Raw genomic sequence first — 17,129 nt, forward strand, 5'->3', positions numbered from 1 at the left:
TAACCAGAATCTACAAAGAAATCAAGAAAAACCACAACAACAAAACAAACAACCCACTTAAGAGATGGGCCAAGGACCTCAATAGACATTTTTCGAAAGAGGAAATCCAAATGGCCAACAGACACATGAAAAAATGTTCAAGATCACTAGCAATCAGAGAAATGCAAATCAAAACCACAATGAGGTTCCATCTCACCCCGGTGAGAATAGCTCACATTCAGAAATCTACCAACAACAGATGCTGGAGAGGATGTGGGGAAAAAGGGACACTAACCCACTGTTGGTGGGAATGCAAACTGGTTAAGCCACTATGGAAGTCTGTCTGGAGATTCCTCAGAAACCTGAATATAACCCTACCATACAACCCAGCCATCCCACTCCTTGGAATTTACCCAAAGGAATTTAATTTGGCAAATAAAAAAGCCATCTGCACATTAATGTTTATTGCAGCTCAATTCACAATAGCTAAGACCTGGAACCAACCCAAATGCCCATCAACAGTAGACTGGATAAAGAAATTATGGGACATGTACTCCATAGAATACTATACAGCAGTAAGAAACAATGAAACCCAGTCATTTGCAACAAGATGGAGCAATCTGGAAAACATCATGCTGAGTGAATTAAGCCAGTCCCAAAGAGACAAATTTCATTTGTTTTCCCTGATCGGTGACAACTGAGCGCCAAAGAGAAAACCTGTTAAGTGAAATGGACACTATAAGCAACAATGAACTGATCAGCTCCTGTCCTGACTTTAGATGTACAATGTAATACTCTATCCTTTTTAGTATTCGTTGTTGTTGTTGTTGTTCTAGTACTATTGGTTGAACTCAGTAATTAACACACAATTATTCTCAGGTGTTTAAATTTTAACTGAAAAGTGATCCCTGTTAAATCTAAGAGTGGAAAAAGAGAGGGAGGAGGTAAACAATTAGGAACATGCTCAATCGGACTGGCTGCAAATGGGGGAGTTAGAAAAGTACAGGGGATTCCAACACAATTCCATCAAGATGGCATGTACCAATGCCATCGCACTAGTCCAAGTGATCAATTTCAGCTCACAATTGATAGCTCTGATAGGTCTAAGAGTCAAAGAGATCACACAAACAAGATAAGTATCTGCTAATACTGATAGAATCAAAAAGGGAGAGAAAGATCCAACATGGGAAGTGGGATACACAGCAGACTCATAGGATGGCAGATGTCCTAAACAACACTCCGGCCTCAGAATCAGCCCTCAAGGCATTCAGATCTGGCTGAAGAGCCCATGAGAGTATAGCAGGCATGGAAAGCCAAGATACCATGGGAAAAAAAAAAAAAGACCTAAGTGAATGATCTCTGTGAGTGAGATCCCAGTGGAAAGAACGGGGCCATCAAAGAAGGAGGTACCCTTCTCCGAAGGGAGGAGAGAACATCCACTTTGACTATGACCCTATCGGAATAAGATCAAAGTCAGCGAACCCTAAAGGCTTCCATAGCCCTTGCAACTCATGACTAGAGCCCAGGGAGATTACTGACGCCATGAACAGGAGTGTCAAATTGTTAAGTCAGCAACAGGAGTCACTGTGTACTTACACCCCATGCGGGATCTGTCCCCAATGTGTCGTCTAAAGCCAAGTGATGCTACGACTGGTACTGAAACAGTATTTTTATACTTTGCGTTTCTGTGTGGGCGCAGACTGATGAGGTCTTTGCTAATTATATACTGAAGTGATCTTCTGTATATAAAGAGAATTGGAAATGAAAAAAAAAAAACAACCTGGTGTTAAAATGGAAATGGCATAGAAAATTAATTATTTTGAAAAAAAATTATGTAGGATCTCTGTCTTTAATGTGCTGTACATTGCTATTTTATGCTATAATTAGTAATCCAATGGTAGTTTTTTCACTTGATGTTGCTATATGGGCAAAATGTTGAAATCTTTACCTAATATATACTAAACTGATCTTCTGTATACAAAAAGAATTGAAAATGAATCTTTACACGAATGGAGGGAGAAAGGGAGCGGGAGGGGGGAGGGTTGCGGGCGGGAGGGAGGTTATGGGAGGGGGGAAGCCATTGTAACCCACAAGCTATACTTTGGAAATTTATATTCATTAAATAAAAGTTTAATTAAAAAAAAAAAAAAAAAAAAAAAGTAACACAAAGAGAAGGTCAAGAGCATCAATGTCCAGGTTCAAAGCCTGGCTCTGACACTCATGGCTATGCTCCTGACGGGATGGACTTAATCGCACACTCTCCCCACAATTCACATGCTGAAGCCCTGACCCCTCACAGATGGTATTCATGGGTGGTATTCATTGCTACGTTCCTAGTACTGAGAACGGTGCCTGGAATGGCGTAGACGCCCCATCCTTGGAGGAGGGCACGAATTAATAAGTGATCATTGGCTTCAGCTCTGCAGAAAATGTCTCCAACTCATCTGAGACCCCTCCCAAAATCCTCACCACCGTCTTTGCAAATAGATCGGGACTTGAGTGCCCCCAAGTGCACCACCCACCTTCACACGCCTCTCTCAGACCCCGGAAACTCTTGCGTCCACTGCTGGATTCAAACCCTGGGTTGCAGGCACAGGAGTAGCTGCCGAGAGCGTTGAAGCAAGTGGCGTGCTCCGGGCAAGCTCGAGGACCGGCACATTCATCCACATCTGGCAGATGCAAGAGAAAACCCAACCCACACCGAGGGAAAGGAAGAATCAGGGCTGGAGACTGCAACCAGGATGTTCACCCTGTGAGACCAGGACACACTGCCCAACACCCACGCTTCCCTTATTCTGGAGTGCACAGCTCATCGTGTGTGTGTGTGTGCAGGCGCACAGCATGGCAGGGGAGGGGTGTTCCCCAGCCTCCCCTGCACTCAGGCTCGGTCATGAGAAACTCTGCTCAATGCTGGCTGAGCAGAAAGATGGCCAATACTTTGAACACATGATTCTCAGAGACTGCAGAACCACTCATGGTCATCCGCGGTTCCTGCAGGCACACACTGGCAGGTGGACCGTGGGAAGAGGCGGAGTACAATCCTCCCTCCCCTGAATCCAGCCAGCCCTGTGACTTGCCAGGCAATAGGGCACCGGTTCCAAACCTGGACCTCAGAACTCTGTTTTCCTCTGCACTTTATCTTGGTCCTCTTGCCTCTGCCATGGGCACAAACCCCAGGATAACAGACCAATGGAGGGAGGGGGGATAGAGGGAGGGAGGGAGAGAGGGAGGGGGGGATAGAGGGAGGGAGGGAGAAGGGGACATTGCACCAAAAGGCTGACTTGAGACAAGATTGAATGATTACAGATAAAGGAACTCAGAAGAGATTAGAAGAACTGACCCAAATAGCCGAACCTAAGTTGCCAAACTCTTCGATCAAGAGCTACATAAACGAGGAGCCAGCCCTGTGGTGTAGTGGGCAAGGCTGTTGCCTGCAGGGCCAAGATCCCACATGGACGCTGGTTCAAGTCCCAGCTGCTCCACTTCTGATCTAGCTCACTGCTATGGGTTGGGGAATTAGTAGAAGATGGCTCAAGTCCTTGGGCCCCTGCACCTGTGTAGGAGACCCGGAACAATCTCCTGGCTCCTGCCTTCAAATCGGTGCAGCTCTGGCTATTGCCACCAACTGGGGAGTGAACCAACAGATGGAAAACTTCTCTCTCTCTCTCTCTCTCTCTCTCTCTCTCTCTGCCTCTCCTCTCTGTAACTCTTTCAAATAAATAAATCTTTTTTTAAAAAAAAAAAAAAGAGCTACATAAACAGTTGTTGCTTTAGCCATTAACTTGCAGGGCTCTTTGTCACTCAGCAAGAGTTATCTGACACTGGCCAGTGCCACGGCTCACTAGGCTAATCCTCCGCCTGCGGCGCCGGCACACTGGTTTCTAGTGCCAGCTGAGGCACCGGATTCGGTCCCGGTTGCCCCTCTTCCAGGCCAGCTCTCTGTTATGGCCCGGGAGTGCAGTGGAGGATGGCCCAGGTCCTTGGGGCCTGCACCCCATGGGAGACCAGGAGAAGCACCTGGCTCCTGGCTTCGGATCAGCGCGGTGCGCCGGCTGCAGTGCGCCAGCCGTGGCGGCCATTGGAGGGTGAACCAACGGCAAAAGGAAGACCTTTCTCTCTGTCTCTCTCTCTCACTGTCCACTCTGCCTGTCAAAAAAATAAATAAATAAAAAATTAAAAAGTAAAAAAAAAAAAAGAGTTAGCTGACACTGACACAAATGGGTTAGAGAAAAAGCAGAGATGGCTTCAAACATCACTTCAACTAAGCCACGGGGAGGTTCTGGGGGTGTGGCCCGGCTGTTCCTTGCTCGGCAGTCACTCTCCCTGAACAAGAGCTGCCCTAGCGCAGCAAGACAGAGCTCTCCCCTCTTGATGAAGGCATTCGGGTCGCAGTGTGGAGAGAGCTGGAGAAAGGTGGGGGAGTGAGGAGCTGCCGCAGTAGGGAAGCTTGAGCCAAGATGTAGGGGCCGAGAGGGTCCAGGGTGCACTTCGCAGGTGCAGGACGCACAGGTGGTGGTTGAGTTAATTCGGAGGCCGAGGGAGAACGAAGGGCGCCTCTCGGACCAGAAGTCCAATTCCTTTTAGGGAGGAGGAGTTGTGGAGCCGAGACCTGAGCGCTCCCTGAGGGAGGTCTCCTTGGCTCAACCCTTCTGACCTTTGCGGCTGCATCCTTCTTGGCTGTGAGGGCTGCTCTGTGCGTTGCTCTTCTGGCCTCGACTTACGAGATGTCACCAGCAGCACACACACAGCCACACCCCCATCCCCAGTTGTGACCATAAAAACTGTCTCAGACATTGCCGACGTCCCCTAAGGATGCTATGTTTCCAGAAGTGACTTCCGAGCCCCATGGTTCTCATCCCATAGTCCCGCCCCCGTCATGTGCTCCTCTAATGGGCGGATGCTGGTTAGCTAGGGACGCCCACCATGGAGAGAGCTGGCCCTCTATACCTTTGCAGGTGGAGTTGTTAGAGACGAAGCCAGCGCGGCAGCTGCAGCTGTAGCTCCCCTCGGAGTTGGTACAGACGGAGTGCTCGGGGCAGACTCTGCGGTTGAGGCACTCGTTGATGTCTGAAAGGCCAGGCAGACAAGAGATGGGGCATCTACACTCGCCAACACGCGGATGCGACCCACCAGAGACCCCTGCCTGGGAGCATTACCCGTGCAATGGAAATGGCCTGGCTTTCCATGGATCCAGCCATCACCAAGGGGTGAAGAGAACCCCGGAAGACAGCTACACTTGTATCTTCCGCGCCGATTTTCACAAACCGAGTGAGGACCACACGGCGAGGGGCTTTGAGAACATTCGTCAATATCTGGACAGAGAGAGAGATGGTTACAAGGGCACTTCATCCTGGAAGCTGAAACAATACCTCCCTCCCATCCCACGTGACATGGGCACTTCTTCCGTGGAGGGGTGATGTCCAAGTCCCCTCCCCTTGAGCCTGAGCACGTGACACTAGGTCATCAAGACGCCAACACCGAGCCTCAACACCACACACTTTCGCTCCTTTCTCGGAACTTGTCACCAGACTTGAGGAAGCCCAACCACTCCTGCTTTTTGATAGGCAAGGAGGAATCATTTCCACCAAGAGACTCAGAGACAGAGAGAAGCTTGGACGTTTGAGGGTTGGAAAGGAAGTACCTGTATGCGCCCCAGCCAGCCAGCATCCTTCCGAGTTTCTTACCAAAGGCTGGAGGGTTTTGAGTGCCTGTGTACTCACCGTGGCATTGCACTCCTGGGTCTGTGAAGTGAGGCTGTCCGTTGCTGGACCGGAAGCCTTGTTTGCAAGCACAATAGTAGCTCCCGATGGTGTTGGTGCAGGTTGAAAATGTGGGGCAGATGGTGGAATCCGCACACTCGTTCACATCTAGGGAGGTTTGTGAACGAGAGTTAGAGCACGAGAGAGTGAGGCTGCGAGGGAACTCAGCGTGGAAGGCAGGGGTGGCTGTGAAGCTGGGTTCCCAACAAGCTAGGCTGAAGTCTTAGTCCCCAGGACCTGTGAATGTAATTTTTTTTTATTTGGAACTAAATCCTTGTACGTTAAGATGAAGTAGTTCTGGGGCAGGGTGGGCCTCCAATCCAGGATGGCTGGATGAGACCACGACACAGGGGCAGGAACAGGGAAAGGCGAGGGACACGGGGGACAGATCCGAGGGATGCGCCTACAAGCCAAGGATTATCAGAAGCCAACAGTCACAGGCCAGTTTCTTACCCTCCAGCTCTTACTCCAAGAAGGGTCCCACCAGCACCTTAATCTCAGATCGGTGACCTCCGAGACCATGAGAGAAGAGATTTCCTAGTTTGCAGCCACCGAGCTCCTGGTGGTTTGCCACAGGAATTTTTAAGAAACTGGCACAGCAACCAATGGCACTTCAGCAAGCACCTTTGTGGTGGAATGAGAAGGCCATGCCAAGGTGGCCACTGGCAAGCGAGTGTCAGTTACTCAGGAATGGCTTTGAAACCCACCTGGCAACGGAGCCTGCCTGGCAACAGGCTGTGATTGGATGGATTTGAAACTGCCTGGCAACAGGCTGTGATTGGTTGGGGCATAGACCGCCCCTTGGCCAGATTGGCTGGTCTTGGCTATATAAGATGTGGTTCCAACTGTAATAAACGAGTCTGCGGGCTGCTCGCCTCAAGCCTGCTTTCACCGGACTCCCTCCCGGGGTCTGTGTGTTGACTCCGCGCCTCTTGCCCCCACCACGCTGCTCCTCTCAGAAACAAATCCACTGCAACATTGTTGAGAAATCAATGGCAACACACCTTGAAGACCCAAGACCCTTGGTTCTCCATGTGCGATCCATACATGGAGAGGCAAGTGTGCACCTGCACGAGCATCCCCCTGCAAGCCCAGATGCAGGAGCTCAGGCCCCAGTCCCAGATCAACAGCGTCAGGACCTGCGTCTGGACAAGATCTGCAGTTGGCTCGAGTTTGTGCCCAGGAAAATTTGAGGAGCACTGATCTGCACGTTCGCTACTCAGTGTGGTCCTCGGACCAGCAGCACCCACCTCCCCTTGGATCCCAGCAGACCTTGGAAAATTGATCCCCGATCCAGCAGGTCTGGAGAAGGGGACTTAAATGCTCATCTTTTTTTTTTTTTTTTATTTGACAGGTAGAGTTATAGACAGTGAGACAGAGAGACAGAGAGAAAGGTCTTCCTTCCATTGGTTCACTCCCTAAATGGCCGCTACAGCCGGTGCTGCACCGATCCGAAGCCAGGAGCCAGGTGCTTCCCCTGGTCTCCCATGTGGGTGCAGGGCCCAAGCACTTGGGCCATCCTCCACTGCACTCCCAGGCCATAGCAGAGAGCTGGACTGGAAAAGGAGCAACTGGGACTAGAACTGGCGCCCATATGGGATGCCGGTGCCACAGGCAGAGGATTAACCAAGTGAGCCACAGCACTGGCCCCGAAATGCTCATCTCTAACAGCACAATAAGGCTGCTGGTGCTGGCCCGGGGATCACAGCAAGGCAGATCTGAGTTCAGGTCCCAGCAGTGAAGCTCGAAGCACAGAACAGTGCTGTCCCCCCCGGGCTCGTTCTTCCCCCTCCCTGGAGCGACCCAACCGCCCACGGAAGACTGCGTTGCTAGCTTCTCTAGCAGCGAGGGGTGGAGACGTGCCTGAATCCTTGCCAAAGGAGACGAACAGAAGGAACGCGTTCTTGTGTTCTCTACCTCCTCGTTCCCCCCCCCCTCACCTGGGCTGGTGCGTGGGCAGAGTGGGCTCACTGTCCTCACCCGTGGGGGTAAGGCTCACGCCCAGCGTGGCAGAGGCACCCGAGTGGGACTGTGCTACCATCCTCAAGTCGGCGATGGGGGTGGAGAGGATAATGCAGTTTCTACCTTGCCTAACTCACTGTTTCTTGGTTTCCATGGAAACAGCCAACACTCCATCTTAGCCAATCCAGCCCTGGGGTGAGTGATTTCTTCCCCTGTGCCTCGGTTTACCTGTTTAACCCTCACCTCCCAGCAATCCCCAGAACCTGTTGATTCTCCTTCCTGGGGATCATTCCCTCCGTCCCCCTGGCTGTGCCAGGTCCACTGCCTCCCCTTCACATCCCTTATTCCCGGCAACCCCTTCTCCACGCAGCGTTCATCTCTGAATGCAGTTTGACCACTGGCGCCGCGGCTCACTAGGCTAATCCTCTGCCTGCGGCACCGGTTCTCTGGGTTCTAGTCCCAGTTGGGGTGCCAGATTCTGTCCCGGTTGCCCCTCTTCCAGGCCAGCTCTCTGCTGTGGCCCAGGAAGGCAGTGGAGGATGGCCCAAGTGCTTGGGCCCTGCACTCACATGGGGGACCAGGAGGAAGCACCTGGCTCCTGGCTTCGGATTGGCGCAGTGTGCCGGCCTTAGTGGCCATTTTGGGGGGTGAACCAACGGAAGGAAGACCTTTCTCTCTGTCTCTCTCTCACTCACTGTCTAACTCTGGCTGTCAAAAAAAGAAATAAATTTTTAAAATTGCAGTTTGACCCCACACCCCACCCCTTGCCTCTTCCACTGCCTGTTACACTGTGGGTTGAAATCCAGAATACTTGACACGAGCACAGCGCCCCAGCAAGAGGACCAACCACAGCACGCAGCGTTGTCTGCTGCCGCTCTCCCTCTGTTCCCCATTTCAAGCCTTCCTACTGCACGCCCTTTGCACATGCTGTTCCCATTTTTTCTGCTCAGCCTTGTTAGCTTCTACCCATTCCCTCGGTCTCATTTTAATGTCACCTCCACCAAGAAGCCTTCTCTGATTCCCCCATAACTCCCTGAGCTCCTCCTTCATGACACTTGTAATAATTGCATCTATGATCAGCCACCACGCCTGCCACTCCATGAGGACATTTCATTCCTGTGCTGTGCAGATAACGGTGACCATGCCCAATCCCGAGAACCCAGGAACGTTAGCCTCCCTGGCAAGGGGACCTTAAAGCCGCAGATGGAAGGGACAGCCTAGCCAGTCACACCAGCACGGACAGTCCAGGCCGGGCTGTGACCCATGCAAATGAGGAAATTGGTAAGCGAGAGACAAAACCGGCAGAGGCAGAGGCCGACGATGAGGCGCCAGGGACCTGACAGCAACTGCCATCCTGGAAGACAGAGGAAGAACCCACGAGCCGAGGAACGCAGCCGACCCTGGACACCAGAGATAACGGATTCTCCACTGCTGCCCCAGAAGGGACACATGCGTCAGGCGGGACCATTCTGGACTTCCCACCTGCGGAACTGTGGGCTACTAGGAGTCTGTTGTTTTGACCCACAAGTTTGTGGTTTTCTATGACAGCAGTCACAGGAAACAAACCAATTCCCTCTCTACAGATGTGCAAATGGAGGCTCAGAGGGGCTGGTGCTGTGGCACAGCAGGATAAGTCATTGCCTACAACGCCAGCATCCCATGTCTAAGCACTGGTTCAAGTCCCAGCTGTTCAGCTTCCCATCCAGCTCCCTGCTAATGCACCTGGGAAGGCACCAGATGATGGCCCAAGTCCTTGGACCCCTGCCAACAATTTGGGAGAGCCATAGGGGGTTCTGGGCTCCTGGCTGTTGCAGCCATTTGTGGAGTGAACCAGAGATCTCTTTGTCTCTCCCTCTCTCTCATTCTGCCCCTCAGATAAACAAGTCTTTTTGAAAAAGAAAAGCTTCAGAACCAGACCTTTTGGAAGTGAAAGTGCTAAGGCTGGCATTGTGACACGGCAGGTAAAATGGACACCAGCATCTCACATGGGCACCCATTCAAGTCCCGGCTCCTCCACTTCCAACCCAACTCCCTGCTAATGCACCTGGGAAAGCAGTGGAGACTGACCCAGGTGTTTGGGCCCCTGCACCCACGTGGGAGACCTGGATGAAGCTCCCGGCTTCAGCCTGGCCCAGTACTGGCCATTACAGCCATCTGCGGTGAGAACCAATGGGTAGAGGATCTCTGTGTCTCTCCCTCCCTCTCTCTGTAACTTTGACTTAAAGCAAATAAATCTTTAAAAAAAAAAATCCAAAGATCTAGAGGAAAGGAGGTGGCTCTGGTCAGAAATGGAACAAATTTCCAAGCGATTTCAGCTCTTGCCGTTGGTTTTCCGAGCGCTCCCAGAGGCCGGGGCTGTGCCTCGGTCCTGCTTACTGCTGTACGGATCGGTCCCTGTCGCATCTGTCACCATGGAACGTGTGGCATGGAGGAGCCGCTCTGCCTTGGAGGGGGAGGGGCAGAACGGAGAGAGGCAGGAGGAAGACAGGCGAGCAGCAGATAAGGAATTGCTACAGGGAGTCAGATGTCCAGCAGAGATAAAGAAGAAAGCAAAGGAAGGGGGTGGGGGAGTTAGGGAGTGGGAGGAGGTGCAAAGTTCAACAAGGAAGTTACCAAAGATGGCAGAGGCCTGCAAGAGGCAACAGGAAGCCACTGAAGTCCAGGAAAGGAAGTGCAAAGGCCCTGGGGCAGAACCACACCTGGTGAGGCCACAGAATAGCAGGAGGTGGGGGAGGGAGTGGGGGAGAAGAGCGAAGGGAACGGGAGGGAGTGAGGCAAGCGGGCCACCCAGGCAGTTCATGCAGAACCTTCCAGAGCACAGTAGGACTCTTGAGTTTTGATTAGAAAGAGCTACGGGCTGTGGAGGGGCACGGGGTGACCAAGGCTCTCACAGGACCCTCCTGGTGCTGGCTGGAAGATGAGCAGCGCGTGCAAAGAAGCAGAAGCGTGGAAGAGGTGGCGGTCCTCGTCCAGCTGACCCCGGGGAGAGTCACGGCCCTCGTCCTATGACCTTGGGGACAGTCGCGGTCCTCGTCCAGCTGACCCCAGGGAGAGTCACGGCCCTCATCCAGCTGACCCCGGGGAGAGTCACGGCCCTCGTCCTATGACCTTGGGGACAGTCGCGGTCCTCATCCAGCTGACCCCGGGGAGAGTCACGGCCCTCGTCCAGCTGACCCCGGGGAGTCACGGCCCTCATCCTGCTGACCCCGGGGAGTCACGGCCCTCGTCCTATGACCCCGGGGAGTCACGGCCCTCGTCCTATGACCTTGGGGACAGTCGTGGTCCTCGTCCAGCTGACCCCGGGGAGAGTCACGGCCCTCGTCCTATGACCTTGGGGACATTCGTGGTCCTCGTCCAGCTGACCCCGGGGAGTCACGGCCCTCGTCCTATGACCTTGGGGACAGTCGCGGTCCTCGTCCAGCTGACCCCGGGGAGTCACGGCCCTCGTCCTATGACCTTGGGGACAGTCGCGGTCCTCGTCCAGCTGACCCCGGGGAGTCACGATCCTCGTCCTATGACCTTGGGGACAGTCGCGGTCCTCGTCCAGCTGACCCCGGGGAGAGTCACGGCCCTCGTCCAGCTGACCCCGGGGAGAGTCACGGCCCTCGTCCTATGACCTTGGGGACAGTCGCGGTCCTCATCCAGCTGACCCCGGGGAGAGTCACGGCCCTCGTCCAGCTGACCCCGGGGAGTCACGGCCCTCATCCTGCTGACCCCGGGGAGAGTCACGGCCCTCGTCCTATGACCCCGGGGAGTCACGGCCCTCGTCCTATGACCTTGGGGACAGTCGTGGTCCTCGTCCAGCTGACCCCGGGGAGTCACGGCCCTCGTCCTATGACCTTGGGGACAGTCGCGGTCCTCGTCCTATGACCTTGGGGACATTCGTGGTCCTCGTCCAGCTGACCCCAGGGAGTCACGGCCCTCATCCTATGACCTTGGGGACATCACGGCCCTCGTCTAGCTGACCCCGGGGAGAGTCACGGCCCTCGTCCAGCTGACCCCGGGGAGAGTCACGGCCCTCGTCTAGCTGACCCCGGGGAGAGTCACGGCCCTCGTCTAGCTGACCCCGGGGAGAGTCACGGCCCTCGTCCAGCTGACCCCGGGGAGTCACGGCCCTCGTCTTATGACCCCGGGGAGAGTCACGGCCCTCGTCCTATGACCTTGGGGACATTCGTGGTCCTCGTCCAGCTGACCCCGGGGAGAGTCACGGCCCTCGTCCAGCTGACCCCGGGGAGAGTCACGGCCCTCGTCCAGCTGACCCCAGGGAGAGTCACGGCCCTCATCCAGCTGACCCCGGGGAGTCACGGCCCTCGTCCTATGACCTTCGGGACAGTCGCGGTCCTCGTCCAACTGACCCCGGGGAGGGGGGAGGGGGGAGGGGGAGAGGGGGGAAGGGGGAGGGGGGAAAGGGGAGGGAGGGAAGGGGAGAGAGAGAGGGGGGGGGGGAAGGGGGGAAGGGGGACAGAGGGGAGAGAGGGGAGGGAGAGGGGGAAGGGGGGAGAGAGAGGGGAGAGAGAGAATGTGGAGCGCCTGTATCAGTTTTGCTACAAATAGTGTTTGTGCCAAGCTTTGTTTTAAATGTGGATCAAACCGATGGGAATTCACCCTCGGGTGGTCTCGGGGATGTTGACACCGGGTCGCCTGCCGCACCGTGGCCTTCAAGCCGGGTCTGCCCAGCCTCTTTTGCGGGGAGATGGGAGCCCTTGCCTGGAGCGCACGGTGGAATTACGGGAAGCCTCTGTGCCTGCACCCCCACCACGTCGGCAAGGGAAGCGCGGGTTCCGCGGACACAGGCGGCTGGGCTCTGGCAGGAGGGGAGCTGCTCCGGGGCTCCGCAGAAACATCGCAAACCTGGGCTGCAGACAGGACTCTGTCTACGAGTGAGGCTACCGGGGCCACCCTCGCCACCTGCCTCGCAGCCCTGGAAACTGAAAACCCAGCAAGTCCCCGGCACAAAAGAAAGAACCCAAAATCTGCAAGGAGCAGGGGCCCAGGAGACATCAGGCAAGCAGAGACCCCTGCCCCAGCCCCAAGGACCACCCCTACCCACCCATCGCGCCGGTCTACCTACCATCCAGAGTGGGGTGTGGCCCAGGCAGCCTGGTCACCCCTCCAAAGCAAAGGCCACAGCACCCTGTGAAGACAGAGAAGGGGACATCAGACCCGCAGAGACCTTAGGACGGGGAGCTGCTAAGGGCCACACCCAGGGTCACAGCACCACCCCAGGGGCTGCTCTTGGCTTTCCCGGCCTTTTGTGCGTCGTGCTGTTGGGTTCAGTTTTATTTTGCTTTTTTTTTTTTCTAAAGATTTATTTTACTTATTTGAAAGGTAGAGTTAGACAGGCATAGAGAGAGAGAAAGAGAGAGGGCTTCCACCGACTGGTTCACTTCCCAAACGGCTGCAATGGCCGGGGCTGGTTCAGGCTGAAGCCGGGAGCTCCATCTGGGTCTCCCACACGGGTGCAGGGACCCAGGCACCTGAGCCATCTTCTACTGCTTTCCCAGACCATCAGCAGAGAGCCGGATCAGAAGTGAAGCAGCTGGGACTCGAACCAGTGCCCATATGGGATGCTGGCGCTGCAGGTGGCAGCTTTAGCCGCTACACCACAGCGCCCGCCCCTCCCAGTGAGGTTCATTCTCCCACCTGTCTCTGTGACACAGGTGTGGATCTTTCTGCTTCCGCCTTTTTTTTTTTTTTCAACGCTCCCTTAAGCTTTGCTGGGCTCGCCTGGTGTGGCATTTGCTGGCCGCCTCTCTCTCTGAAGGCTGCTGCTGTCGCCCTCACCCTTTCGGGGGACAGCCGTGTGGGGTAGCATCCTTGGTTGTAGGGCTGTTTCCCCCTCCGAGTGCTCTGTGTCACCCCGTTCTCTCCTCATCTGCAGGGCTTCTGCGGAGAAACCTCACAGCCTTTGCGGTTTCCCTTGGGTGCAGCTGGCTGCTTTGCTCCCGAGGCCTCTAGAATTCTCTTTGACAGTTGCACTGAATCTATTTGAGAATCTTCGAGCTTCCTGGATCTGGGTCCCATGTCTCTCTCAAGAATTGTGAGGTTTTCAGCTATTATTTTATCAAATACATTTCCTGTGCATTCTCCTCTCTTCTTCTGTAATTCCCAAAATGCAAACATTCGCCCACTTCACAATACGTCATAACTACAGTGGACTTCCTTCATTCTTTCTTGTTCCTTTTTCCTGTTTGTCTAATGAGTTATTTCAAAAGCTTTGTCCTCGAGGTCAGACACTCCTCTTTACAAGCACAGTCACCCCAGGGACGGAGAACAGACTTGGCAGGGCCGTCCCGTCCCCAGCAAAGCTGCAGCCTAAGCCACGGAGGCACCCACAGACACGACCGGCACTGACCACGGCCAAAGGAGCTGCACCCACCCAGGGCCACCCATAGGCAAAGTCTCTCCCTAGGAAGCACACTCCACCAGGTGGGAAGAGGAGACTACTACACCAGAGGCACACAGATCAACAAAGGGACACAAGAAACAAGGGGAGCACGGTTCTCCAGGAACGTACCCCAAAGAAAAGGACACCCATGAAATGCCTGAAAAGAACTCTCTCTGACTCTTCCTTTCAAATAAATACGTTTTAAAACAGAATTCAAAAGAAGGGGCCAGCGCCGTGGCTTAACAGGCTAATCCTCCGCCTTGCGGCGCTGGCACACCGGGTTCTAGTCCCGGTTGGGGCGCCAGATTCTGTCCCGGTTGCCCCTCTTCCAGGCCAGCTCTCTGCTGTGGCCCGGGAAGGCAGTGGAGGATGGCCCAGGTCCTTGGGCCCTGCACCCGCATGGGAGACCAGGAGAGGCACCTGGCTCCTGGCTTCGGATCAGCGCAGTGCGCCGGCCACAGCGGCCATTGGAGGGTGAACCAACGGCAAAAAGGAAGACCTTTCTCTCTGTCTCTCTCACTATCCACTCTGCCTGTCAAAAAAAAAAAAAAAAAGAATTCAAAAGAAGGGTCTTCAGGCACCCTGAGCTAGACTACAGATAGGTATTTTAATGGAATCTGGAAAATAGTTTGTTGTCTGAAGGGCAAATTCAACAAAAAGGTAGGTGTCGGGGCAGTCACGTGACCTGGGAGCTGCCACTGGTTGGAATGACTCTATCGGAGGGCCTGGGTTCAAGTTCTACCCCTACTCAATTCCAGCTTCCTGCCAAGGTGCATGCTGGGAGGCGGCAGGGACAGCTCAAGTGTTCGGACCCCATCATCACCATCATCATCACCACCACCATCACCGTCACCGTCATCGGCACCTGCAGCACCATCAGCACCATCTTTGTAACTCTTTGTTGCTCAACCTTACACATGATAAGGGGTGACGCTGGCTGACACCAGTGCCCCACCCCGAAGCGAAACCCCACACCCCTCCACCTGAGATCAACAGCCCCCAACGTTGCCCACCGCCACCAGTGGAATTCTCTCCCTTGTTAATCACTTCAGAGACAACGCAGCACAGGGCTTGAGCCTGCAGACTCTGGACTCCTGCCTTGGTTTAAAGGTTTGCCATCGGGGCCAGCGCTGTGGTGTGGCCATCACCGGCATCCCACATCACTGTACCAGTTCAAGTTCCGGCAGCCCTACTGCTGATCCAGCTCCCTGCGCACGCACCTGGGAAAGCAGGTGATGGCCCGAGGGCTTGGGTCCCTGCCACCCACAGTGGAGACCCGGATGGGGTTCTGGGCACCAGGCTTTGGCCTGGACCAGCCCTGGCCATTGTGGTAATTTGGAGAGTGAACCAGAGGATGGAAAAATCAATCTCTCTCCCCCCACCCTCCATCTGTCTCTGTCTCTCCCTCTGTCACTTTCTCTTTGAAATAAGTGAATCTTTAGAAATTTGGCTGGCTGAGCAGCCTTGAGCATTTGTTTTTGTCATTGCTGGGCCTCAGTTTCCCACTCTGTAAAATGGGTGAACAAGAACGATTCAAGAGCCACAGCAGAGGAAACCCACACTTGCCCCAACCAGTGACCAGAACTGACAAGACACAGAGGAAAATTAGCGACATGGAAGACACACAGGGCCAAGACGAGCTGACGCCCGAAAAAAGAGAGCCCAGACAGGAAGGCTCCATCTCATAGCTCCTGTCTCAGCAGAAATCCAACCTGCTCAGAGAGACCGTCCCGACTTCCCCTTCCACAACCCAATCCCACTACAACAGCTTCTGCTATAGGGCTGATCGCAGCCTGAAATTCTCACTCACTCATTTTTGTTATTTGTAAAATTTATTTTCATTTATTTGAAAGTCGGTGTCCAAGGGAGGGAAAGGGGGGAATAGAGACAGACAGAGAGACGTCTCCCGTCCACTGGTTCACTCTCCAAATGGCCAGAACAGCCAGGGACGAGCCAGGCCCAAGCCAGGAGCCAGGAGCTCCATTCAGGTCTCCCACGTGAGTGCAGGGACCCCAGCACTTGGGCCATCTTCTGCTGCTTTCCCAGGCACGTTAGTAAGGATCAGAAGTGGAGCAGCCGAGACTCGAACCGGCGCCTGAATAGGATGCCAGCGTCACAGCGGCTTCACCCACTGCACCACAGCTCCAGCCTCTCCGCTTCTTCTGGGCAAATACTGCACCAGACCGTGCGGCTTTCAATTCTGGGGCTACCCCCTCGCTGGCCAAGTGGTCTCAGGGAAGCAACTTCGTCTCCTTTCCCCATTTTCTCTTGCACAGTGGCGCCAACGACGGCCCCGTGACACAGAAACGGTGTGACGACGGCACGCCATCCACGCTTGAGAAGCTAGGGCCGAAGGGGGTGGTTGCCCAGGCGTCTGCCTCCACCCCCTGCACAGCGCCCCCAAGCTCAGAGCTCTCATCCTCGAGTTCCCGGCTCTATCCTCAATGCCTGGAGCAGCATCTGCCGCAGGTGCTCCAGAAACCCGTGTCCAAGCCATGACGGGAAGGAAGCTGGCCGGACAGACATGATGGCCAGTGTTACAGGTGCCCCGGCACAGGTGTCTACACTGTCGGCTCTGTCGGCTGGGCCATCCGTGGCCCTCCTCCCTTTTCCTCATCCCCTCTGCCAGCCCAGGCCTCCCCCAGCCCCCACTCACCGCAGAAGAGGAGCAGGCTAAGGCCCCACATGATGCTCTGGCCCCGTCAGAGAGGGAACCCTCCTGTTGAAATGCTTCTCGTGGGCGGAGGCAGAGTTGCTCAATGCCCCAGGCGGAGCCTCAGCGCCCTCTCACCGAGATGCTGAGGGCGGGCGGCCCAGCAACCCCCGATTTTCCCCTCTGAGCCGGGGACGCGCTCCCTTCTCCCTGGCCCTCCCACCACTTCCCCCTTTCACTTTCCTTTTCCCCACCAACATCTGTCTCCCGCATTTCACTGCACCTGGTCAATGTGCATCCACTCCCTGCTCCCAGCACAGGCCCCAAGCCCCCAGGGCTCTTCCTGGCCGGCCCCACAAAGCCCACCACTATGCACCCCGATCCCAAG

The 17,129-nt window shown here is 54.8% G+C and overlaps 1 protein-coding gene across 1 annotated transcript in view; it reads right to left on the reverse strand.

The window, feature by feature from the left end:
- ADGRE1 (adhesion G protein-coupled receptor E1) overlaps nucleotides 1-16,775 on the reverse strand; it is a 54,654-nt gene extending 37,879 nt beyond the window's left edge. Inside the window, 6 exon segments of the mRNA XM_062178260.1 lie at nucleotides 2,502-2,648; nucleotides 4,927-5,046; nucleotides 5,136-5,291; nucleotides 5,700-5,846; nucleotides 12,772-12,834; nucleotides 16,745-16,775. Coding sequence (XP_062034244.1) covers nucleotides 2,502-2,648; nucleotides 4,927-5,046; nucleotides 5,136-5,291; nucleotides 5,700-5,846; nucleotides 12,772-12,834; nucleotides 16,745-16,775 — 664 coding nt within the window.
- Nucleotides 16,776-17,129: the final 354 nt, after the last annotated feature.

Source organism: Lepus europaeus, chromosome 20 (genome assembly GCF_033115175.1).
Source record: "Lepus europaeus isolate LE1 chromosome 20, mLepTim1.pri, whole genome shotgun sequence".
Classification (NCBI taxonomy): domain Eukaryota; kingdom Metazoa; phylum Chordata; class Mammalia; order Lagomorpha; family Leporidae; genus Lepus; species Lepus europaeus.